Source organism: Notolepis coatsorum (genome assembly GCF_963971535.1).
Source record: "Notolepis coatsorum genome assembly, chromosome: 5".
Lineage (NCBI taxonomy): Eukaryota > Metazoa > Chordata > Actinopteri > Aulopiformes > Paralepididae > Notolepis > Notolepis coatsorum.
In genome coordinates, this window is record NC_140169.1 from 133,209,604 (window position 1) to 133,236,644 (window position 27,041).

Below are 27,041 nucleotides of genomic sequence, written 5' to 3' on the forward strand. Positions count from 1 at the left end.
ATTTCAAAATAAAAACCCTCAAGTGATTTTCATGAACAAAACAAGTATAACAGTGCAATAAATACACCAGATGTATCTTTTAGATAAGACATAGTGCAATAAATACAGAGAATATTGTAGAGGTATTGTCTCTTTTATTTTATTTACGATGAGACATGTTATACTGATTTGAAGGCTTCCAGGAGTAAGTTACAATTTGGCCTTACTTAGTGTGACCATTTCCAAAGCTCCTACTGACTACTACTATGGGTCTATGGCTGACCTGACCTCCCGACGGGATTTCCCGGCTGTTTGTATCACAAACAGTACTGTATTTGTAAATCTGGTATGTCATAAATGCGGTCTATCTGTATATCATGTATGATATGTCCTGATGAATTGAAAATGGGGGACTCTGATGTAAACAAGACGAAAGTCTTTCTCTGGTCTGCAGCCCCTTAACAATTGTGTGTATTGAGCTGTACTGTATTGAACCCATCTGCAATCTGTTAATAAAGTGTTCAATCAATCAATCAATCAACCAATCAAACGTACATAGGACTTTTAATGTGAAGTCCGATACTAATTGTACCGGGGAGACACCTCATTGTTGCTATTTGAAATGTTAGCTAGCTGAAGGCAACTGTCAAGGTTTTTGCAAAGTAACTTCAAGTGGGAAATATAAACCGCGATGTCGCTTTCAACTGCACGGTCGTTCTTGTCAGAGGCAGGCTATGGAGAACAAGAACTGGACGCCAATTCTGCTCTTATGGAATTGGACAAAGGTGTGTAACGTGTGTAACGTAGTAAACTAGCCAACGTTGGCTAGCTAACGTTAGCAATGATCCAATGTGTGTTGTTGTCGTCGTCCCATTCATGTCTGGAGAAGATGGATGTAGTCATAAATGTATAGATGTAGCAGTACTGTCTATCTGTATGTCATGTATGTCATATGTTATGATGAATTGAAAATGGGGGACCCTGATGTAAACAAGACGAAAGTCTTTCTCTGGTCTGCATCCCCTTAACAATTGTGTGTATTGAGCTGTACTGTACTGTACCCATTCTGCAATCTGTTAATACAGTTTTCAATCAATCAATCAATCAATCAGTCTAGGTGTAGGGCATATTTAAATGAGTTTTCCCTCCACACCAGCAACTTGCAAGGTTTACCCAAACAGATACTTAGTCATGGAATCTTTTACCTGTTCTTAGCCACAACTGGAACAGGTTTCTTATGAATAGAGACATGTGACCTGTAACCTCTGCCTAATATATAGGTTAGTCCCAGTGGATTCACACACAGTAGCAGAAAGAGAAGGCAGGACTTCTGGGCCATGTATGTCATGTTATGATGAATTGAAAATGGGGGACCCTGATGTAAACAAGACGGAAGTCTTTCTCTGGTCTGCATCCCCTTAACAATTGTGTGTATTGAGCTGTACTGTACTGTACCCATTCTGCAATCTGTTAATAAAGTTTTCAATCAATCAATCATGGATGCTTTACAAGTCTGTTGTTGCTGTGTTACTTACAATCACGCAGAGCAGTTATGTTTGGTTTTGTTTGACTGACAGGTTTGCGGTCGGGGAAGCTTGGAGAACAGTGTGAGGCAGTGGTGCTCTTCCCCAAACTGTTCCAGAAGTACCCTTTCCCCATCCTCATCAACTCTGCTTTTCTGAAACTAGCAGACATATTCAGGCTTGGGTATGATGGTTGTGTTATAATTGTATTTTGTTAAACTGAAATGTTAATACTTTTTGATGACGTTTGGGCACTTATTCAATCATTACTCTCTTCCAGGAACAACTTCCTGCGCCTTTGCGTGTTGAAGGTGACTCAACAGAGTGAGAAACACTTGGAGAAGATCCTAAATGTGGATGAATTTGTCAAAAGGGTGTTTTCTGTTATCCATAGCAATGATCCCGTGGCCAGAGCCATCACTCTCAGGTATGTGTGCTGGACTTAAATACGTCGTTAAAACCACTCCTCTGGTAGAAATACTGAACTTTTATATAATGCAAGGCTCCAGAATTAGATAAATGAATCCATCCAAATTCATCTGTGCTCAAGATTGGAGAGAGGCACACTCCCAGAGGAGAGGAGCATGAATGGCACATTATTTATTAATTTTTATTTCTTTATTTCGCACCATTTCAGAAAAAAACTGTAAAAACATTGACCATGACAGAAAGTATATAAAGGTGCTGAGTAGAGGCAAGAGACCCAGATGGGCCTATACAGGGCCTCAACTCATTAAATCATTTGATTAAAAAAAAAATAAACAACACGTGCATGCCAGCCTCCTATTCTGTCCAGTCGCCTGTATGAAACGGGAAGGTCTAATGATCACTTGTCCCTTGGTGTTCTTCATTCAGGATGCTTGGCAGTTTGGCCTCCGTCATCCCAGAGAGAAAGAATGCCCATCACACCATCCGCCAAAGTCTGGACTCTCATGACAACGTCGAAGTCGAGGCAGCTATATATGCTTCTGCAAGCTTTTCTGCACAATCAAAGTATGGGGAGTTGATAGTTAGAGATTAGCTTCAATATATACATCTGTGTTGATGGTTAAATTTTTTTTTAAACATCTAATGTTTTTTTGCATTACCTTTTTTAATTTTCAGAGACTTTGCTGCTGGAATTTGCAACAAAATCAGCGAGATGATTCAAGGTAAAAACTTCAGCTCTGTACATTAAACATTCACAGTTAGAATTCATTAACTGAGGGGCGGTCGGTGGCGTAGCGGAGATTGCGCTCGTCACCAATGCAAGAGGCTGCGGTCTCGACTCCCGGAGTCAGCATGGCCCTGCGGCTTGGGCCGGTCGTCATACTAACTCGTTTGGCTGAGTTAGGGGGAGGGAAGTCGTGGGTGGTAATCTGGCGTTGTGGACAGCGACGCCTACAGGTCGGGTCTGGGCGCCTGCTCAGCGAAAGGCAGGAAATGGTGAAGGCAGCGTGACCTCCCACGCGTTACGCTTCACCAATGAGAGTCCTCGCTGCCAGGTGAAAAAAGAGCCACTGGCTGTCTCCACATGTGTCGGAGGAAGCATGTGGTGGACTTCAGGGCTCCCTTGTACCGACCAGTAGGAGGAACATGCGCACAACAACCAGGTAGGGGAGGGGGGAATTGGCATAACAACTAAATTGGGATGGGGAGAAAAAATCAGGCGGAGAAAAAGAGGATACAATTTTTTTTAAATCATTAACTGTATACTCTCATAGAAATACAGACTGTGCACTCATTTAGAAGTCATAGGGTACCCTTTCTATTTTTGATTTAACAAATGTACAAGTCCTGCACGTCCTTCATCCCTCTTCAGTCAAATTCCAGCGTAGAGTAGATGGGTATTCATTTGGATATTCATTCAGATAATCAAATCAAATGTATTTGTATAGCCTGAGATCACATGGAATAGCCCCCATGGGCTGTACAAGTCTTCTTGTACAAGTCAAGAAGAAACATCACAAAAGATCAAAAACAAAAACCACCATAAAATCCAAATACCGGTATGCAACACTCCCAGACTTTCCCCAATGAAGATAAGGAATGACTCACTAAAAAACTAGCAGTAGGGGGGGGGGAAAGCACCACAGGCGGTGTGGAGGAGAGAAACCTCAAATGGGCTGTTTAAAGGGGATCCCCCAACTGGATGTCGGTGATAATATAGTGTTGCAATGGATGATCGATGGATGGAGAATAAAACAGGCAAATAATTGGTATGAATGTATATATACATGTAATGAAACACACATTCACACATACATACATACATACATACCAATACACCTCTATATATATATATATATATATATATATATATATATATACACACAAGGTAACAATGGTATCTAAGGTACATAAGAACATTACATTTATTTTTTTTAAATAAATGGAGCTAAGGACAACAAAAAAGAAAGCACAGGAAAATTGAGGGCGATGTAGAGTGGATCCATCGCGCCTGTGGTAGTCGGTTACTTTTGCGATTCCATTCTTCACACTCCCCTGCCCACCCTCAACTGGAGAACTAACGGCTGCAGAACTTGAGAACTATTAGGAATGTCTGACCCTTAACCACCAAGTGTGTCTGACTCTTAACCACCAAGACCTGCACGGACTATAACATACATTATGAACAATAAGGTACAGACCCTAATCTGCACCTTGTGTATAGCGTTTACTTTTCTCATATTTTATATTCAGATTTAATTCACCTTGAATTTCCCCAAGGGGATCAATAAAGGAATACCTTGTCAGAGATTGTATTTGCCATGTATGGACGGATCCACATTGGATCCACAATACAGGAGCAGAAACGGTAAAAAAAAAAAAAAAAAAAACATGGACAGTAAGAAAAAACACAGATGGTATAAAAGGACAAATGCTAAGGTTAAGATCAACATCCCCAACATTTTGCCTCGTGTTGCCTTAGGTCTGGACACTCCGGTGGAGCTGAAGCTGAAGCTGATCCCCATGCTGCAACACATGCATCACGACGCCAGCCTGGCCTCCAGCACCAGGGAGCTCCTCCAGCAGCTGGTCAACTCCTACCCCTCCACCCCCATGGTCATCGTCACTCTGCACACCTTCACCCGGCTGGCAGCCTCCTCCCTCATCGACATCCCTAAGCAGGTGGGGCCTAGCGTGGTTAAGATGAGGGTCGGGTCAGTGTTGCCGGGCAGAAAGCGGTTTGGGAAATGTCTTGACCCTCGACATGGCTGCCCGACATTGCAGTGATGGATTAACGCACTTGTGTCAAATCCAGCCCGCCCGGCATTTTCATCCGGCCCCCAGACTGAATTTGCTTATCAATTCATTTTCGCCCGCTGCCTCTCCTAGACACCGTTCAACTGGCCTGTGATAAAAAATCAAGCGCACCTCACACAAATGTCCCAACTTTTTCACGCAAAAGCAGAGACTGTTATCCACACATAGCCTGTTATTGAATTAAAATGCATCAATCGTAATATATGTCATTTCAATCTATGAAAAGATGAATCTAAAAGTAAGCCAATAATCCATAAATTATGCCTCCTTACCCACCTTTTAAACAGCCCTCCTTGTAGTCATTGAGGCACCAGAGAATGAAAAGAAATGCATTTACAACAATATCGAGCTGGTATGCACAAATTGAATAGATAAACAAAATTACCAAATTAAGTTACTGACCTCAGGAAAATGCCCTTTTTTTTTAGGTAATATGTGTCTGGCCCTCAAAACCATCTTTACTTAAAATTTTGGTCCCCTTGGTAATTTAATTTGACACCCCTGGATTAACGGATTAGGTCACTAACTAAGTAGCAAGCTGATGCATGTAGTCACCTAATGAATCAGTCATCAATTTAAGTTAAATAGTCTCCCAGTGCTGCGTCCTAGAGAGAGAGGGACGCACTAATTTGTAGCGAAAGAATGGCACGATTGATGAGATGCGAGACATCATTTTATTCGTAACCCTGGATACACCTCCTGTAGAGAGTTTTGTGCCCATATGATTGGATCAGTTTGGATGAATTCACGCAGCCCCAGTCTGCAGCTCTCGCCTCTGCTGTGCTCAGCAGTCGATCAAGCAGAGCGGAGAAACGGAGAGAAGCAGACATGCAGCGAGAGCAAGACTTCTGAATATGAATGAAGTAATATCAATATTGACTTCGATCACATCATTACAGTATGATCAACATTTTGCCTGGTTCGTTCGATAGTTTGATATTTGGAGAGAAAAGTGACAGCCCTGTTCTGTAACACCCCCCCCTTCCCACAGTTACAACTCCATGGCTGTTTCAGACAATGATATTCGATTAGATTCAAATATATTGTCATTATACAGCACAAGTACTGTACAACAAAAATAAATTTGGCATCCAACCAGAGTGCAAATGTAACAGTAAAGTGCAATAGTAATATACAATGTACAGGTGATTAAACTGGGTATAAAATATATAAATTTGTACTACTGGGTGAATCAGATGTATGTACAGAGTTCTAATACCAATATGTACAGTGATACAGAGTAGGTAAGGGATATGTACAGATATAGATGTAGTATCTACAGATATGTAAAATAAGATATACTGTGTATATATATATTATCATTGAGGTCTGTAACAACACCCCCCCCCCTCTCCCCACAGTTACAGCTTCTTCTTCAGTATCTGAAAGATGACCCAAGAAAAGCCATCAAGAGACTTGCCATTCAGGACTTGAAGATGTTGGCTAAGAAGGCCCCCCACCTCTGGATCAGGGAGAATACTCAGGTGGGGTTACAGATTATAACGTTCCAGTGTTGGACTGCCATAAGGATGATTTTATCTAGTTAATAATAATGTATTCTAACTTCTGGCTGCAGACTCTGTGTGAGTGTGCCCTGACTAGCCCCTACAACAGCCTGAAGCTGGGGATGCTGTCTGTCCTCTCCACCCTCTCTGGAACTATTGCCATCAAGCAGTACTTCAACCCTGTGACAGGTGGGATTTATCTTGAAATGGATATTCAGCCTAGACCATTCTTACAAAACAACATTCATACATTTATTCATAGTTTTTCTATCTATATTTAAATGATTTCCACATAAGTAATCATTTGATAGCGGCCAAACCTCGAGTGTGTGTTTTAGGGTCTGTTGTTTTGCACCATGAACACTGAATGAGGTCTGGAAAACACTGAATGAATGAGGTCTGATTTTAAAACATTCTGGAAAACACTGAAGGAATAAGGACTTATTTAAAATATTCATGAACACTGAATGAATGAGGTCTTATATAAAACATTCTGGTAAAATGCTGAACGAATTAGGTCTTATTTTAAAACATTCAGGAAAACACTGAATGAATGAGGTTTTATTTAAAACATTCTGGGAAAACACAGAACGAACGAGGTCTTATTTAAAACATTCTGGGAAAACACAGAACGAACGAGGTCTTATTTAAAACATTCTGGGAAAACAGAATGAATGAGGCCTTATTTAAAACCGTCTCTTCCTCAGGTGGTACTTCTGTTCCTCCTCGACTCACTGACCTGGTTAAGCTGGCACAGGAATGCTGTTACCATAGCAACCTGGCCGTGGCTGCTCACGGGGTGATTGTGCTCACCAACATTGCCATTTCCTGTCCAGAGAAAGGTGAGTTGAGGACGGGTGTGATGTCTAGTAGGTCAGGTGGTCCCTCTCACGAATGCTCCGCTGGTGTATAATTTGTCAGAGGCTAAATGCACACCGTCTTGTGTTTTCTCTGTTTAATTTCCCAGATATGGGCCAGTTGGAGCAGGACACAGTGATGGGAGTGGAATCTCTCGTCATGCTTTGCTGTCAGGACAACAGCCCCAGTGCACAGGCCACACTCAAGGTGAAACGTTGCAGAAAAATGGCCATTCACTGAGATGAACTCGGAACCCAAGGAAACTATAAAAGAAGGAAGGGTCATCACGTCACTGTAGCGCGTGAGCGCACATTGGTGCCGAGTGTGGAAACGTCCAGTTTGTCCGACATTGAGTTGAATGGGATCAGCCATCATTTCAACGGGTCATTACCTCCGATGTCAGAATCAACGACAATTTGTTACATTGTTAACTAGCTAACATTTTATATATTGGTTGATTTCGTATTTCTTCAGATAGGTTGGTATATTTAGAATTTGAATACAGGCTTCAATTGAACTGACACCAAAGTCTGGCACCAAGCAGAGCATAGAGTGCTGGTGTTCTGACATGATGACCCTTCCTTCTTTTATAGTTTCCTTGTCGGAACCCCCCTGGTGTTTCGACAACGTTCTATAGAAGCTGAACATGAAACCCAGGCCACTTGTTTTGTCAAACGCTCACCGTGACGTTGTTGAAACGATCCACTTTGTCAAAATGTCCCCTCTGGACGCTGACGTCTCCATTCGAACGATCAAATATTTTGTTTTCATTCAAAGACGCTCAATTCACCATGTCTGCGTTCAGAAAGCAGACGGACGCTGTTGAGATTTGGACAAATTGGACCTTTTTCAACAACTTGTGTCAACATCACTTGAACAGTCTGCTTCTCACTTTTTATTTCCAATTACAACAGAACTCCAAATAAATTGTATGTATGATTTATACATTAGACTTTCCTAGTTTAGAACTGTTTTTTCTTTTGTGACTGTATCTTTCTATTTATGATTTGAATACAATGGTCTTGTAAGCCCATATGGACTCGGCACGCTTGGGTGCATCATTATGCTCAAAGGGGCACTTCACAAAAAAACTAAAAACAATGCTCATCTATTTTGCACATAATCTCACACATATCCAAAAACGCTTAACCGTTTTGCACACGTTCATTTAGTTTGACAGTTTATTGAGAGCAAATGAGTTTGAATATGGCCACCAGTGATGTCATCGTCGACATTGAATCCTTGTGTTGTGTTAAGTACAGCCCTTTAAATGAGTCTAATGAAATGGGGAGGGAAATAGTTCATTTTTCTCCTCTTCCTAGACGGCGCTCACCTCCTTGGTCCAGCTGTTGAAGAGTCGACCGCACCTCAGCCAATCGGCGGTGGAGTTCTTGCTCTGCCAGCTGCACTCGTCCTGTGACTCCTCCCGCGTTCTCACGTGCCACGCCCTGGCAGCCATCGCCACCCAGCTGCCGGTCCTGGGCGACGGCATGCTGGGCGACCTGGTGGACCTGTACAGGGTGGCCAGCCACTCCTCCACCGACAAGCAGCAGGAGCTCCTGGTGAGAAGCTGGGGAGCGTGGAGATGTGATAGAAGATAATTGACTATATCTCAAACCCGCCCTCTTTTCTTGATCCTCCAATCACAGCTGTTGCTTGTTGCTTCCCCCCCCCCCCCCCCACCCAAGGGAAGTATGTAACATGTCAGTTCCAATCAAGCGATCCGTTTTCCCCAGAGCTGTGGTGTTATAGCGAATGAGGAGTCGCTTAGCAACACATATTACACAGAGTTGAATGAACTGTTCATCAAAACTGTGTTTTATTCACTATGAAATTGGCAGGCTGCTTTTGTATATAAGAATTTGGTCTTAATTGCTTGCCTGGATAAATAAAGGTTAAATAAAAAATAAAATAAATAAAATATGTTGATCTGTAAAAGCAATAGAACACTCAAGGAAGCGTGTTGTAGTAAATCATTTCACAGCTACGGCAGCTACTATGACACACGTCCTTGAGTGTTATACATTAATATATATATATATATATAATGTATGACGTATATCATGCCAGTTAGGGTACTTTGTGTATACCGTTTACTTTACTTTACTTTACTCATAGTATATATTCAGATTAGAATTCTTTATTACCCATATTTATTGTAAAATATAATATAACTGATGGGGCATACAGACCCTCATCTGCGTCTTTGATTACACCGTTTACTTGATCATATTCTTATATTCAGAGTTAATTATATTATTATATAATATTTAGATCAAATTTGATTGCCTATATTTATATAAATATCTTTCTACTAGTACCTTGCCCGTACCTCTCCTCCCCCATGCTGCTATCATGCCTGAATTTTCCCAAGGGATCAATAAAGGAATATCTTATCTTATATATACTGTGTATACATATACACAATGTATGTGTATATAATATATATATGTATCATTCTCATAGTCAACCATGAAAGGCTGTACATTTGAACTTTGTTAAAAGGTTGTTACGTTGCATACGATTCCCACACGTCACTTTCCCACTTTTGCGTGTTCCTCAGGTTTCCTTAGCAACAGTGATCTTCGTGGCCAGCCAGTCATCTCTATCTTCTGAGGTGAAGATGGTGATCAAGCAACAGCTGGAGAACGTGGCCAACGGCTGGACGGTGTATCGCATTGCGCGGCAAGCTTCACGCATGGTGATTAGATCCACTTATGTGTCGACACACCCGTGCGTTTGTCGGATACCGCACACTCTCAGAGGAAGCATTTCTGTGTAAATACTAGAGGTGTGGAAATGTCTCGATTGTAAGATGCATCGCGATGCGGAGATAGCTTTTATGCTCTTTTACAATGTAGCGCTTTGGGATTTGCTCCACAACTATAAAGCGCCCTACAAATCAAATATATTATTATTATTATTATTGTATTACTAAAGCTAGTGCTCTGGTCATGCATCCACTCAACTCATAGAAAATACAGCATCAGGCTATTTTAAAAGTATTGATACTAATACTGATACTAATAAAAAAAAAAGAGTATTGAACCGTTTTTAACAGCTGGGTATCGAGATACCTTTCTAGTATCTGTATCATGCAACACTAGTGAAGACATTTATTTTGACATTCTGATTTAAAGGAAAACTCCAACATTTTGGGAAATTAGCTTATTTAACATCTTCCCTGGAGTTAGACAAGAAGATACATACCTTTTTTGTCTCTGTGCGTGCATTTAGCTTTGGGAACAGTCGCTCCGTTAGCGTAGCTTAGCTTCATCACTGGAAGTGGGGGAGATCCGGAGCCTGACGTTCCCTTACACTGTATACAGTCACGAAATACACTCCAAATACAACTCCAAAACGTTCATGTAAACATGTTGTGACCTGTGTATTCACCACGTGGAGAAATAAAAAATAATTGAATTAGACAATTACGTTTTATAAGCAAATATACTTGGAACTATTTTTTGCCTAACCAATCCTCTCTGAGCGCAGTCAGTGATTTCAACGTGTCGTCGTGATTGTTGACATTCTCATTCATTCAAAGGATCCGAACCGATTGAAGTTTATGGATACCATGACTTAAAATCCTCTTACCTTGACGATTAAAAGCCTCCCCAATTTAGAAAACAGTAATCCAATGGCTGGTATTGATAATATACTACTAACTACTGGACACTCTGAGCTAACCGGAGCTAACACAGAACAGGATGGTAAAGCATATATAATGACTTCCTTTCTGGGGTTTTCAAAATAAAAGTGTGACGTTTATAGCAGCGGAAAACGTTTATTTTGTACATTATCGAACGTTAACACGAACCTAAACTAACGTTAACTAACCTAAAGTTAGTTTAGGTTCGTGTTAACGTTAGATAATGTACAAAATAAACGGTTTCCGCTGCTATAAACGTCGCACTTTTATTTTGAAAACCCCAGAAAGGAAGTCATTATATATGCTTTACCATCCTGTTCTGTGTTAGCTCCGGTTAGCTCAGAGCGTCCAGTAGTTAGTAGTATATTATCAATACCAGCCATTGGATTACTGTTTTCTAAATTGGGGAGGCTATTCCGAGTATATTTGCTTATAAAACGTAATTGTCTAATTCAATTATTTTTTATTTCTCCACGTGGTGAAGACACAGGTCACAACATGTTTACATGAACGTTTTGGAGTTGTATTTGGAGTGTATTTCGTGACTGTATACAGTGTAAGGGAACGTCAGGCTCCGGATCTCCCCCACTTCCAGTGATGAAGCTAAGCTACGCTAACGGAGCGACTGTTCCCAAAGCTAAATGCACGCACAGAGACAAAAAAAGGTATGTATCTTCTTGTCTAACTCCAGGGAAGATGTTAAATAAGCTAATTTCCCAAAATGTTGGAGTTTTCCTTTAAGAACTTTCTAAATAAAAGTACATTTATCTGACTGCTTGTATTAATCGTGGACAGCTGAATCGTAATCGAATCGTGAGGCCAGTGAAGATTCACAGCTCTAGTAAATACACAGAATACTGGCACTGAGAAGACAGTACACTTACACTTGAAATATTCCTGTGTAAACACACACTACCGTCACTGGTAGCGTGTTGGATAATATACGCTTCAAAGAAACATTTGTGTTAAAAATTGTGACCGCCTTCACCGCCCCACTGTATTAAGGTTGTCTTCTTTAATCTGATCTGCAGGGATGCCACGAGTTCTCCAGCGAGTTGTACCAGAGCCTGCGGACGCGCGTCGCTTCAGAACACTTCTACTTCTGGCTGAACAGCCTGAAGGAGTTCTCCCAGGCGGAGCAGTGTCTGAGTCACGTGGAGGACGGAGACTACAGCGCCGCCATGAGCGCCATCGCCGACGCCCTGCGCTCCTACCAGAAGGGCATCGCCTCGCTCACAGTTAGTACCCGCTTGGCGTCTGACGGTCAGGGACACACTGATATCGGTCCCATGCCGGGCTAACATAGAGTATCGGAGGATTCCCCCCCCCCCCCGATACTGAAATCCGATTCCAAAACCAAAGCATGTTAGATCATTCTAATGGAGAACATTTATTATATCTCAAGAATTTGTGTCCAATGATCCCAAACTAACAGTCCAAATCTGTACTGTTCCCTAAAAGTGACTGGTCGGATCGGTATCTGTACTTAAAAGTTTAGGTATCGGAATCGGTATCTGCAGTGGTAGAAGTGGTATCAGTCCATTGCCTCTCCATCACCAGTGACACTAAAACCTGGAAATCGCCACTCAAAGACCCCTTGGTATGCACTTTGTAGTATGCTTATATTGCACTCTGTTACAACAACTGCATGTTTTAAAACTCTTACGTTGTTACGACTTCAGGGATAGCAAATCTCCAGTGTTCGCAGCTAATTATGTTTGTGTTAATGATTTAATGATTTTTCCCCCCATCAAGAATCTAAGGTAGGGAAAATTACCCTTTGAAAGCAGTGATGGAGATCTAAAATAATGTGCATCAGTCGCAGTGATACATTTTTTTTAGGGATGTCCGATATTATCGGCCGACCGATATTATCGGCCGATATCGGCAGTAAAATGTGATATCGGAAAATATCGGTATCGGTATAAAAAAAAATAACAATTTTAATTTTTTTTACATTTATTAACCTTTATTTACCCAGGCAAGCAAGTAAGAACCAATTCTTATTTTATTTATTGTCAAAAGTATGCATGTTGGTTTAATTCAACAACAACAGATATGTAATGTTAATTTTAACTTTTTTAATTATCATATTTTGCACAGATAATGCTTATATTTAGAAAGCCTTTTGAATGCATCCAGTGAAATTATTAGTTACCTGAAATTATTCAGTTTTTTTGGGGGGAAACCCTGCATATATCGGTATCGGTTGATATCAGGCCACGTGAGCGGATCGGCGCGGGCGAGAAATCCGCTCTTCGCTCTTTAAAGCTTGGTCCGCTCCGCTAATTGCTCATGTTGACCCGCCCCCAAGTCGCTCTCCGCTCGCTCACCGCTCACCTTGAATCGAGCGCTCCCCGCGCCACATCGCTCGGCAGATAATTTTTTTTGGAGCATGGTGTAAATTAGCTCACACTACAACAGTCTACACCCCCTGGGCCCCTTATTGTTTGTATTGAGCCGCATTGTAATTGTACCCATTCTGCAATGTTAAATAACGTTGTTTATCCATTCACTAGCTCTATTAAGCGATGATAGCTAGCCTAGCCACAATGCTATGGTCGCTGCCATTAACGTTAGCATGTAAGCTAACGACAACAACAATGGCGTCAAAACTTTTTCTAACAGGATGTGAGTGACAAAGCCTGAACAGGATATCACGGGTTCACCCTTCTCATTGGTTGAAAATGGCCTTCATGTTTGTACATCGCCATCTGTTGCTTTGGCATTGTACTACATGTATATTACATCAGTGTCAAACCACTGTGAGCGGCCCGGAGTGGATTGGAGCGGAGGAGAACTCTCGCACCGGACGTCGCGCCGACCCATTTTAAAACCCACTCCTTGCTCACGTCAACACCGCCCGCGCCGCTCACGCGCCGCCCACGTGCACTGGTTGATATCGGTATCGGAAATTAAGAGTTGGACAATATCGGAATATCGGTATCGGTAAAAAAGCCAATATCGAGCATCCCTAATTTCTTTGTCTGACCTAAATTGAAGGCTTTGAGCCAAAGGGGTGAAAGTGCCATGTTGGGCAAATACGAGTATTATATATCAAATGAAAGCTTTCAATGTCAAAAGGACACAACTGAAATGAAGACCCATAGTTTGTAATGAAAAGGAAACGGAAAGACTAACAGTAAGTGGGGTTTTGGCACCGAACAAAAGCATGTGTAGAGCATTCTAACACTTTAGTCAAAAGTAGAGCATTATAACAACACTTTAGTCAAAAGTGCTGGTATCACTCGGTATCACTCGGTGATACCTCACTCACTGAGGCTGAAGTACGCGCAATCGCTTTTACATGGCATTATCCAACCGGACTCCCGGAGAAGCATGCAGCGTTTGACCTACTGTCAATTTGCCACTGCACCACTGGTCAAAAGTAGAGCGTTCTAACAACACTTTAGTCAAAAGTAGAGCGTTCTAACAACACTTTAGTCAAAAGTTCTAACGACACTTTAGTAAAAAATAAGTAGAGCGTTCTAACAACACTTTAGTCAAAAGTAGACACTTTAGTCAAAAGTATAGCATTCTAACACTTTAGTCAAAAGTAGACACTAGTCAAAAGTAGAGCATTCTAACAACACAAGTCTAAAGTAAGAATTTGTTTTAGCTCTCCTGTAAAATGTGATATAACACTCCCTTTGGCTCCAAGCCCTCGAAATAAGAAGTAAGCGTGCAACATTAATATGGATACCCACGAAAGACTAAATTGGGTCACAAAACATACAATGCTAGTGTATTTTTGAATACTAAAATTTTTTATGAAATTGTCATCATGGGTTTTATGGCTTTTAATAATGTATTTATTTGTGTTTTGAAGGCATTTCTGCTTATTTAGACGACACTGTTAAGAAACCGGGACATGGCGGGAAACCATACTGGCCCCTGATTATTCGCTTTTACGCATGATGCCGCTAACTCTGAATCCCTCCCGCCAGGCCGCCAGCACCCCCCTGAGTCCGCTGACGTTCCAGTGTGAGTTTGTGAAGCTGCGTATCGACACACTGCAGGCCCTGTCGCACCTCATCTGCACATGCAACAGCCTCAAGACCAGCCCCCCTCCCGCCATCGCCACCACCATCGCCCTCACATCGGGCAACGAGCTGCAGCGCTGCGGACGCATCTCCATGCAGGTGTGTGAACCGAGACGACGCCGTTATATACACCTTGTGGCGATTCCAGGTGTAGGGGTTGCAGAATAAAACGACACACAGACCAGTCGCGGTTCCAAAAATAATAGTTTGCTTTATTTTTTAAACCAAAGACAAATACCCATTTATCTCACTTAATCAATTTAAACCCTATTGTCTGCTGGGCGGCTTCTCCTCTCACCGGTGTGTCTCTTTGAGAGAGTGTTGTGCGCCTGTCCCTTGCCCCCTATTTCCTCACCTTCCTCAACACGCACATCCTGTTGTGATTGGCTAGCTGGTCTTGACTAGCTGCAGGTGTGCGCCTGGAAGTCCAAATATGGGCAGAGCATAGCCATTGTGCCGTCACATGACGCCCTTCAATCACCAAGCCCAGTGGTGGCTTGGGGTTGCCACAATGTGTGTGTGTGTATATATATATATATATATATGTGGTGTTCTGGTGACATGCCAACCGATAGGGCACAACACAGCCAGAGTACATTGGAAATGGTTGTCGTTTAATGATGGATCACCTGGTATTTTGACTACGATTACCTGTTATTTGCCGATCGAACACTGTGAATAATGCGAGCTGTGTCCATCCAGTTTATAGATTATATATGATACTCTTGTGTTATGATGGTAGTTCACAAAATTTCAAACAGCATTTATTTTCTCCTTCAAACAAAATAATTTTCTAACTAAGGGGCTTTTGACATACATTTTTTTTACCAAAATATATGTATTTAGAAAGAAAAACGATATACAATGTATTAGTAATGCATGTTAATTTTCTATCAAGAATAGCCGTTATGTATAATTTTATTTCAGTCAGACAGAATATTGGTGTCATTGCTAAATAAGAGTTTTTTTTCCTTTTCAGATGAAGGTATCCATGGATGAGTTTAGAAGCCTTGCTGCCCGCTTTGCTGACCTATATCAGTCCTCCTTTGATGCGGATTATGCCACCCTCCGTAACGTGGAACTGTATCCTTCAAAATAAGAGCATGAAAGCTCCTCCATCATCACTCTTGTGTGGGTCTTTTCGACAAGCTTGGTTTCTCTGCTGTACTGTGTTTCTCTTTAACATGTCCGCCCAGACAACAGCAGAGCTGCTTGCTCGTCTCCTATGTAATAGAGGCTCTTATTCTGGAGCCACAGTCAGCCAGGTGAGAGCTGTGTTTTTCGACCAATCTCATTTGTGTGCTTCGATATCAAGTTTAGCCTCCTGGTTATGATTGTCTTTTCAATGCGACTTATATCATCCGATCGGCCAGGGACGACGTTTAACCGCGACCGCGTTGTGGACGTCTCTATCATGCTGTGATGTTATGCATAAATTATACTCATGTAAATGATGTTCATTAATTTGCATTGTCCTTAACCCATTCTCCGCCAATCACGTGTTAAGGCGGGTTTCTCCGCCATGCGTTGTCTGCCAGTAACTCCGTAAGGCGTTTTTTAGATCAATATTTCATATTTTCGTCATGGTATTCATATTTCACCCACGGAGTCTTGGGTGATGCTGTCTGAGCCATCACAACTCTGCAACGCTTCAATACCGCCACCTGGTGGCCGATCGGCGAGTTGCCAAACCGGAAGTGCCGGAAGTGCTCGGTCCGTCCCCTATTTTCGTCCGGCCACTCGCTTATCGTCCCGGGGCTCAATACAGACACCTTCGATATGGATCTTTGCCATAACTCAATAATCAACATGATTTGGACGTGTATTAGTAATATACAAACCGGAAATGGATCGCATCGATCAACATCCCATAATTGGGATCTGTTTGCTCCACTCATCGCCCAACGCTACGAGGAGACTGGGGTGAGTTTCAGCGTTTTTCTTTACCACTTTCGATACAAACTGCTCTGATCAATATATCACCCATACTACATAAATCATTTAACGTCGGTCATTGAATTATAAACGACCCCCCCTCCGTTCACCCGCAGATGACCAGTCATGACGTTTAGGACCATGTACAGTTGAAATTTTTAATATAACGTTGATCGGTATCAAACTGCATTTGATCATCTAATATATGCATTTATGCCTATATCTCACGTTCTATGAAATACTGCAGAAAACGATAAAAACATATTTATAATCTAGACGGTATTTTAGTATGAATGTGTGAATGAAAAAGTAAAGCGTTCCTACATCCTGAACGATGGATAATTGATGTTGAATGGGCCATAGTAATGTCAATTTAGCAATACAATTTAAAAAGTTATAGCCCTGCAAAGAAGGTGAACATCTCCATAGACTTATAGCGCTGGTAGAGAGGGTACAATGATGGGTACAATGCCCGGCAGAGAATGGGTTAATAAACAAATCTTAATCTTAATTTTGACAGTGTGGACGCAATCCGGCCACAATGCGCATAATTATGAGCGGCAATGTAAAGAGGTGGAGAGGAAGGGGTGGGGAAATGTAATACGGGCATTTCCAGGAAGTGAGGCGATACAGCGAAGTGATCTCACAGTGTCAGAAATGTATGATCAGATCTCAGAAATCACATTGAAATGGCAAGTGTAACACTGACTACTTTTAGGATAGATTATGTAATATAATCCCTACAATATGTAGTTGATGTCATTTGATTGAGATTGAACGTCTCCCTCTCTGCTACTGTCCTCAGTTTTCAAGAGTACACCACCCTGGGGTCGGTGCAGACGGAGAGTGAATATGAAAGGCTGATGATGTCCGTCTTCAACCACGTCCTGGAGGAGGTGGAGGGCCTCAGCAAGAAGCACCCTCCCGTCTCCTACCTGGTGAGATCAACATTGAACACCCCAAGGGGTCACCAGGCCTCTTGACCTTTTGTCAAACATCTACTGAATTCTAGTAGTTAATTCTACTAGGTTGTACTATATGTAGGTTTAGTTGGACGCCCTTTTCTTGAGCTCAAATGTGAGGCGCAGTTGTGTACTTAGGAGAATTAAAAGTGCACAGGGCGCAATGAGCGATGCCACTTATTACCGTTGCTACCTCAGCTAATGTTACATAAGTTACATGAGTTACCGTTGGCATTGAAAGCCAATATTAACGGTGCGTTACTCAACGGGAATCTGTACAAACAAGCTTTGTTGGGAACTGCCAAAACAATCTTTTCCTTCATTATCGATTGATTTGTTTTGCTGTCGATTTCTCTTCATATACCTCAGATTTGTAATCCCTCCCCTTGGTTGATGTGGTTGGTCTGTCGACAAGAAGAGGACATTGACGTCAGTGCGCTCCGCAAAACGGTGGCCAAAAGTTACCTAGTTTTTCTCTTTTATCAACCCATGTTTAAACGCGTTACAGTTACCCCTCACGGCCACACGGTGGCCAGTCTTCCGTAATGCACGGTGGCGCAGTGGTTAGCACTGTTTCCTCACAGAAAGAATGTCTGTGTGGGGTTTGCGTGGGGTTTGCGTGTTCTCCCTCCGTGTTTGTGTGGGTTTCCTCCGGCTACTCCAGTTCCCCCCACATCATAAAAGAAAAACACACGCATGTTAGTAGGTACATCCTGCCGTTGCCCTTGACCAAGGTACCGGCATTACAACTGGAGTTGGTCCCCGGGCACCGCGCTGTGTGGCTGCCCCACTGCTCCGAAAATAGTTAGGATGGGTCAAACGCAGAGGATGACTTTCCCCAAGGGGATTAATACAAAAGTATACATTACATACATGCATTACATTTTAAGTCCTAGAAAGTTGTCTTTCTGGAGATAAGAGGATTACATCGTGACGGTAAGGATTACGCTTTGTGCTTCATACAAGCAGTTGTGTCACAGGGTGTCTCTCCTCTGACCAGAGGACTATAGCTGTGACAAACTTGTTACTAATCTATTTGTGTTTATCGCTCTGCAGCATACAGGCTGTCTCTGTGATGCTGTCATAGCTTTGCTCAAGGTGCCCCTGTCCTTCCAGAGGTATTTCTTCCAGAAACTCCAGTCAACCAGCATTAAGGTAACTCATTTTACATTTCAGAACAGACACACACACACACACACACGCACACACACACACACATAGATGATGAGTAAGGATTAAGCTGTGACAATTTGAGTTTAGTTTGAATTAAACCCGAATTAAACTCGGTTAATGGTCTCTACACACCTTCAAGACCCCTACGCTCTGTATCTTGTAGCCGCCTGAGACCCACTCCTATCCGAGCTCTGGGGGGGGGGGATCATCAAAGCGAAGCAGGCTATTCTCGGTCCTCACTCCACAATGGTGGAATGAACTTCCCACCAGTCAGGACAGCTGAAACCCACCCAATTTTCTGCCATCGACTAAAAACACACTTCTTCAAACAATATCTGATTGTTTAAATAAAGAAATAAGAATTATACTGACCTTCGTACTGTCTTTTACTATTATGCACTTTACTACTAAGTAATCTGTGTCTATATTACTACGCTAATATGTATATTATACATATAAATAGTATTATGCACTCAAAAGTGTAGTACTCAAGTTTGACATTGTTTGACAAACAATACCACTTACTTTTACCTGCCAGAGTTGTTCCTACTGACTTGTTGTACAGAACTTGCAAGTCTGCTAAATGTAAATGTAAATTGGTCTGATAGTTCTTATAGTGGATATTTCTTTCTCTTTCAACAATAACACTGTAAATTGTGAACATGTAAAATGTTAATCTTTTTCTTTTCTTTTCCAGCTCGCCATCTCTCCGTCGCCACGGACACCGACTGAACCAATCCCAGTGCAGAGCAATCAACAGCTGACTCTGAAGGTGGAGGGAGTTGTGCAGCACGGCTCGACTCCCGGACTGTTCCGGAAGATCCAGTCCGTCTGCCTGAATGTCACTTCGGTTCTGCAGAGCAAGCCGGGACCCGACTACAAGGTATCCTCTCTGTTCCAGACGTTTGGCTGTATTGGGTTTTGTTGATTTAGAAAGGGGGAAGGGACACACACACTACCCGCAAGGGGGAGGGATGCACTGTTGTTAGTAGTGGTCACTAGCCATCATCCATACCAATAGATGGCAGGGAAGCCCATATAATGATTTTTTAATCAGCGGGGCGACAGTGGCTCAGGAGGTAGAGCATTCGTCTGGGAATTCGGAGGTTCCCGGTTCGATTCCCGCTCCTCCCGGACAGCGTGTCGAAGTGTCCTTGAGCAAGACACTTAACCCCTAACTGCTCCCGATGAGCAGGTTGGCACCTTGCATTGTTGCTTCTGCCGTCGGTGTGTGAATGGGTAAAATGTGAAGAACAAATTGTAAAGCGCTTTGGATAAAAGCGCTATATAAATGCAGCCATTTACCATTTAATCATTATTAAATGATTAAATTAGTGGAGTGATGTTTTATTTTTGCATCTTACACAATAAATGTGTCATTGGGTGTGTAACCGTCTTCTAGAATGCACAACACTTGGCCTTCCTCCCAGTTTCCAAATCATTCAAAATGGATGGTAATATTAGGTTTTGTTGATTTTAGAAAGGGGGAAGGGAAACACTACCCCTGCAAGGGTGAGGATGCACTGTTGTTAGTAGTGGTCACTAGCCCTCGTCCATACCAATATTTAGATAGCAGGGCAGCCCATATAATGATTCCCCCCTCCCCCCCCCAACTGATTAAATACAACAATTTTATCAAATGAGATGCACAATTGCTGAACTTATTTTTTAACAGATTTTTGGAACCCTAGCCGTATTTCCGAGTCAGTGGTGGAAAGGAACTTAAGTATTTTAACTCACGCGCTGTACTTAAGCACAACTTCGAAGGCACCTGTATTTTTATACTTTTACTCTACTATGTTTTTCGGAACACATCAGTTACTAATAATAATAATAATAATTAATTTAATTTATATAGCGCTTCTCAGTAACCCGAAGTCGCTGACAGTAGTCGGGAGCAAGAGTACAAACAAAGAAACGAAAGCAAAGAAACAAAAACAAAGAAACAACAAAGAAACAAAAACAAAAGGAACATGAGACCATGGGGGGAACAGGGGAGACAGCATGAAAGCACAAAAAATACTGGAGACGGACATCAATCAGGTTGGAGGGGAGGGGGGGGTTTAAGGGTGGGGGGGGTTGAAGGCAAGGGAGAACAGGTGGGTTTTGAGGCGAGCTTTGAAGGTGGAGAGTGTAGGGCAGTCTCTGATGGACTGGGGGAGGGAGTTCCAGAGTCGGGGTGCAGTACGAGAGAAGAAAGATTTGAAGATTTGAGATTTGAAGAAAGATATTTTGCATAGTAAACATGGCAATTTTAGGGAACTTTACTCTACTACATTTCAAAGGAAATATTGTACTTTCTACTCCACTACATTCATCTGAAGCCATCAGTTACTCATTACTTTGACGAAAAAAAATTTCATAAAAGCATGGCAAACATTTATGAAGATTATGTACTTTCAAATGTGATGCCTGCCAACTTCAAGAGGACGTAATCAGAGCAGCATAACCACATCCCACTTTAACATGACCTTTAGAGGTCAATAGTTCAAGGATTGAACACTTCCAAGCACTGGAATACACAAAAGTAATTTAGAATGTGCACTTTGACTTTTGATACTTAAGTACATTCAATATCAAATACTTCTCTACTTTTACTTAAGTAGAAATTTGAATGGGGGACTTTGCTTTTACCAGAGTACTATTTTATCTGTGTATTTCTACTTTTACTTAAGTAAAGGAAATGTACTTCTTCCACCACTGGGTAGAGTCCTTTCTCAGCACAATCTATGCTGTTCCTCATACTAGCTCTGGATATTTCGCCACAAACCAGTGCAAAGTCAATTGGGTCAAGCTCCCTTCTGTACAAGCTGACATATTCTATGTGCACTGTGAGTCACTGAGTCAATTTCAGAGAGCCTTAGTCGGCTTGTACAGACAGGACCCTATTGACTTTGCATTGGTTTGTGGCTAAGTAGTCACAGCTAGTATGAGGAACCGCTAGGATTGTTCTGAGAAAGGATTCTAGTGATGCAAGATTTTTTTTTATCTTTTTTTTTCTTTTTACATGTTTTGGCCTTAAATAGTTTCAAAATATCAGTCATTTCTGAAAATAAGTTACAAAAGTAAAAAAAAAAAAAAAAAAAAGTATGCGTTTTGGAAAATAGCTCTTCATTTGATTATCATAAAAAAGTGTTTTCTATACAGAGATATCGACATCGGTAAATATCGGTATCGGCCAGAACAGCAATATTAATATCGGTTATCGGTATCGGCCACAATTTTCACATCGGTGCATCACTAGATTCTACCTTTTATTTTACAATAAATGTGTCGTTGGGTGTGTAACCGTCTTGTAGAATGCAGAAGTGACGACACTTGGCCTTCCTCCCGGGTTTCCAAATCCTTCTGAATGGATGGTAAATGGACTGCATTTATATAGTGCTTCTATCCAAAGCGCTTATGCCTCACATTCGCTCACACTCCGACGGTGGGGGCGACCATGCAAGGTGCCAACCTGCTCATCAGAGAGTAGTTGGGGGTTAATTAATTAGTTGGGGGGACCCTGATGTAAACAAGACAAATGTCTTTCTCTGGTCTGCATCCCCTTAACAATTGTGTGTATTGAGCCGTACTGTATTGTACCCATTCTGCAATCTGTTAAATAAAGTTTTCATTCATTCATTCAATCATTAAGTGTCTTACTCAAGGACACTTTGACGCGCTGCCGGGAGGAGCCAGAATCGAACCGGGAATCAACCGATTACCAGACGACCGCTCTACCTCCTGAATGAATGAATGAATGAAAACTTTATTTAACAGATTGCAGAATGGGTACAATACAGTACGGCTCAATACATACAATTGTTAAGGGGATGCAGACCTGAGAAAGACGTTTGTCTTGTTTCCATCAGGGTCCCCCATTTTCAATTCATATAGGTGAGCCATTGTTGCCCCTGGAAGAATATATTTCCTATATTCTTCCTATCCTACTATCCTACATACTTCACTATAGAGAGGATATGACTTATGACGGGGGGGAAATATTTTCTCTAAGGAATATATTAGTTGGGAATGGATAACACTTACCTAGCAAAGATGTTAAGTGTTTATAGGTACATGTTTAGATTCAAGATTCAAGAGGTTTATTTGTCACATACATACCAGGGCATACAGTGAAATGCGGGTGGCCATGCCCGCTTTGATTGTGCAATAATACTAAATAATAAAATAGACATATAATAGGCATGATAAAATAGACATGCTAAAGTCCTGAGAGAGTGCAATACAATGTTAGCTACGGATTAAGGCACTGGGTCCTATGTACACTACTATACAATATACAGTTTTTACTCTATATCCTTATGCTATACTTGCTATTTCTAAACTATTCTATACAAGAACCACATCAGTTCTTTCCTTAAAGTGACCTTTTATTTCCTTGTTCCTTTAAAGTGTCCTTTCCATTTAGTTTAAAGTGACAGTTTGTGTGTGAGCGAATGCAGCATGTGTGTTGTGTGTGTGTGTATGTGTATGCTCATGTGTACTTGTGTGTGGAGAGTTCAGTGTTCAATGTTCTGATGGCCTGGGGGAAGAAGCTGAGCCTTAGTCTCTGTTCTTGCTGCATGTGTGCGTAGGCGCTTGCCTAACCGCAGCAGCTTGAACAGGCTGTTGTTGGGTGGTGGGGGTCTTTCATTATTCTGCAGGCTCTGGATTTGCACCTCCTGTTATATAAGTCCTGCAGGGGTGGTAGTGCAATACCCGTAGTACGCTCTGCTGAGTGCACCACTCTCTGTAGGGCCTTCCTGTCCTGGGCCGTGCTGTTTCCAAACCAGGCAGTGATGTTTCCAGTCAGAATGCTCTCTACAGTCCTCCGCTGAGCTCTGTAAACTGTTTGTCTAAATGAGAAGACGTGTCGGCCAGCTCAGCGACAAACCAAGATACTCTGTGGCCGATGTGTCTGCTCTCCAGGGGAAAATCTTGTTATTTTGCAGCTGAATAACTTTGAAGATTGTAGACAATTATCATTATCGGCAGAAGATGTATTAATTTAATAGCAAGTCACTGTAGGGTCAACAATATTCTCTGAACAATAAATTTCCTGTTGGGTGGATTGAATAGTTTTGAACCAGAGGGCTTGACCTCTTCTGCGTTTTATTTTTCGGTGTAGATAAGATCATATATTCCTTTATTGACCCCCTTGGGGAAATTCGGGCAGCATGGGAGAGGGGAGGTACAGTACAGGTATGGGCAGGGTAATGGTAGAAAGACATATTTTATATTCAGATCACATTGTATTGCATATATTTATGAGAGGTGGGGGGAAATATATATATAATTGAAAGCTTTTTTGTTTATATATTTTCCCCACATTTCAGATGCCACTGGAGAGTAAGACCAACGAGATCGAGCAGAGGGTGGAGCCCCACAACGACTACTTCAGCACCCAGTTCCTGCTGAACTTCTCCATCCTGGGCACTCACACAGTTACCGTGGAGGCCTCCGTGGTGGACGAGCGCGGCATCGAGTGGAAGACGGGCCCCAAGACCACCGTGTCGGTCAAGTCCCTGGAGGACCCGTACTCCCAGCAGCTCCGCCACCAGCTGCAGCAGCAGCAGCAGGCCGGACCCCAGTCCTCTACGCAGAGGAGCGTGCACGGCCGCTTCTAGTAATGCCTCGCATCGGCAACAAACGACAACTGGCTTCCTGTGGCGGGAACCACATCTGACTCCCAACGTCCGGTTAGCGCGAGTTTGTATAGACTTTGGGTCCAGGGAGTATGTTAAGAAAATGGGACTTTTGCACAGGAGGGGGGAAAAAAAGATAGTAGTGTTTCTTGCATATCAGGCCACAAGAGAACAGGGACATACTGTGCCATAGATGCAAAGCAAACTCCTCTTACAGAGTGCAATGCCTGTGAACTGCCATTAGGGGCAGAATGGCGCGTGTATGTGGTGCTTTGTATCTAAAAACATTACTTCAGATTTCTGTTTGACAATTTCCAAAACTCACTATAACCAAAGTAAACATGTTCTGCTGGAGCCCCATTTTTGGTCCGGTAAGATACGACACTGATCGGTACAGAAGCATGTTTTAGGTTAAAAAAAATAAAATAGGTCTGAGGCATCAAATCTCCTCCCGATTGCTATGTCCTGATCCACTCCGAGGCGGAAGCAGCCGGAGGTAAACTCGGTACTGCAAGACAACTGATATCCCCAGTTCAAAATGTAGGCGATACTGCCACCTGGCGCGGATTCGATCGTCACGTCATTGCAATTCCAACGTAGGCAGCTGTGCCAGGGAGACCCAGGCAGCCCCGAGTGAGTGTTTAGAGCGGGGATCAAAGAAAAAATATCAAAGGATCAAACCCCCAGACAAGTCTGGTTTGGCGCTCAACGGTTGGCGACGAACCCAGACTTTTCTCTGGTTTGGCCGGCAAAGAGTTAAGGCGTGGATTCACTTTTTTTGGTCTCGTGACCCTGTTTTTTTGCCTGTTTTCCGCTTCCAGGCCTCGTTCGGGACTCTGTGAATAAGCTAATGGTGTTGCATCAACTCAATAGCACAGATGGCTAGGCCATGCACTCAGAATGGACCAGGACAGGATACCAAAGGTAGCATTAAGGTGGACACCATCTGGAAAGCCAACGCCTGGACGGCCAAAGAACGCCTGGCGTAGAACAGTTGAAGACTAGCAGAGAGAAATTAATCTTGCATGGGACAAGAAGGCACAGAAGACTAAAGACTGGACTGAATGGCGTTGAATTGTCGAAGCCTAATTTCCCAATCGGGAAGAATAAGGTTAAGTAAGTACTGCATCAACTACAGTACTAGCAGCAAGTATTCCACACAACTTATTGTCCAAAAATACAAACTGTCCCGACTCTGTCATGGCCCCTCAAAGTCTTGGACTTAACCTGGACTTGATGAACTCTGGTCTTCAATTTCAATTTAGGTGGTTGCGACTACAAAACTGTCTATTGATGCTCTATTCCGCTTATCCTCAAATCTTATGATTGGCTTTCTTAGCTTGTTCACTTTGCCTGATATGCTTTGTAGAAAATGTATGTATTTTTTTTTCAGTAATTAAAATAATTGATTTCATTGTATCACTGCTCACTCACTGTGTTAAATCATTATCAACCTTAATATATCCTAACAAGCGCAAATCCGCAATAGCTACGACCATGTGCACGCATTCACACACACACCTTCACACACGCACACTTGACCTGAAACTGGCCGCTAGAGGGTGGAGACACTTCTGTGGACTGACGGGCCGACCAACAGGGCGAGCTATAGAGCTGCTGGTCACAGCTAAAAACAAGCACATAATTAATGTAGGTAACATTGAGTTTAACAGAGTTGTACGAGCATGTTTACAGCGGTACTCTGCCTAGTCCAATGATGCCTTCCACAAGTGTTGAGTTATGTAAGGGGCGTGGCTAAATTATAGGGGCAGGGCTAACCTACACTAATGGAAAAAGTACTGGGTCCAATGATGCCTTCTGCAAGTATACAAGCAAGTCATGAGCTATGAAAGTGGATGTGGCAAAATGGTGTGTGTGTCACTTCTTACTGTCTTTGCCCCATGATCAAGCTTTCCAGTTTGGCCATGTTACCTGAATCTGAAGTTACGCAGCTTTTTGTTATGGACAGTCCTTTGGCTTATGACCAACCTTTCCACAAAATCTTGTGCAAGTCTGTGAATCCATTTGGAATTTAAAGCCTTTTTGCGATAGACCACTCCCCCTTTTAGCCAAATGTTGGCTAAAACTACCTGCTAGACTAGAGGGTGGAGAAATGTTTGTGGACCAACCAACTGACAGAAAAACCTAGAGCTGCTGGTCGCAGCTAAAATGCATTGAAGTTGCATATCACAAAAGTATGAGTGTACTGTGAAACTTTGCAGCAAATTTTGTTCTACCATACAGACTGGCCCTGACTGGCCATCGGGAGCACCAGGAGTTTTCCTAGAGGCCTGGCCGCCTGTATTCTTTACGGCCTGGCCTGCTAAGATAGTTTTTTTCCCAGTCAGGCCAGTGATTCTAGTTGTTTGATTGATTGATTGAAAATTGTATTAACAGATTGCAGAATGGGTACAATACAGTACGGCTCAATACACACAATTGTTAAGGGGATGCAGACCAGAGAAAGACTTTCGTCTTGTTTACATCAGGGTCCCCTATTTTCAATTCATCATGACATGTATGACATATACACGACAT

At 42.3% G+C, this 27,041-nt stretch overlaps 1 protein-coding gene across 1 annotated transcript; it reads left to right on the top strand.

Moving 5' to 3' along the window:
* Positions 1-603: 603 nt before the first annotated feature.
* On the top strand, positions 604-25,885 carry ints7 (integrator complex subunit 7). The gene is made up of 20 exons (XM_084314661.1): positions 604-764; positions 1,557-1,686; positions 1,783-1,929; positions 2,358-2,495; positions 2,607-2,653; positions 4,414-4,613; positions 6,110-6,232; positions 6,325-6,442; positions 6,961-7,095; positions 7,221-7,318; positions 8,434-8,673; positions 9,675-9,812; positions 11,795-12,001; positions 14,711-14,905; positions 15,786-15,889; positions 16,003-16,071; positions 17,547-17,679; positions 18,760-18,858; positions 19,574-19,759; positions 24,195-25,885. Exons 1-20 carry the CDS (start codon positions 671-673, stop codon positions 24,483-24,485), a joined length of 2,892 nt encoding a protein of 963 aa, XP_084170787.1. The 5' UTR covers positions 604-670; the 3' UTR covers positions 24,486-25,885.
* The last annotated feature ends 1,156 nt before the right edge of the window (positions 25,886-27,041 follow it).

Coding starts and splice junctions, on each gene's coding strand:
- ints7 (XM_084314661.1), top strand. CDS start 671: ATGTCGCTTTCAACTGCACGGTCGTTCTTGTCAGAGGCAGGCTATGGA. Junction 1,687..1,782: donor GCAGACATATTCAGGCTTGG/GTATGATGGTTG, acceptor ACTCTCTTCCAG/GAACAACTTCCTGCGCCTTT. Junction 12,002..14,710: donor AGGGCATCGCCTCGCTCACA/GTTAGTACCCGC, acceptor CCCTCCCGCCAG/GCCGCCAGCACCCCCCTGAG.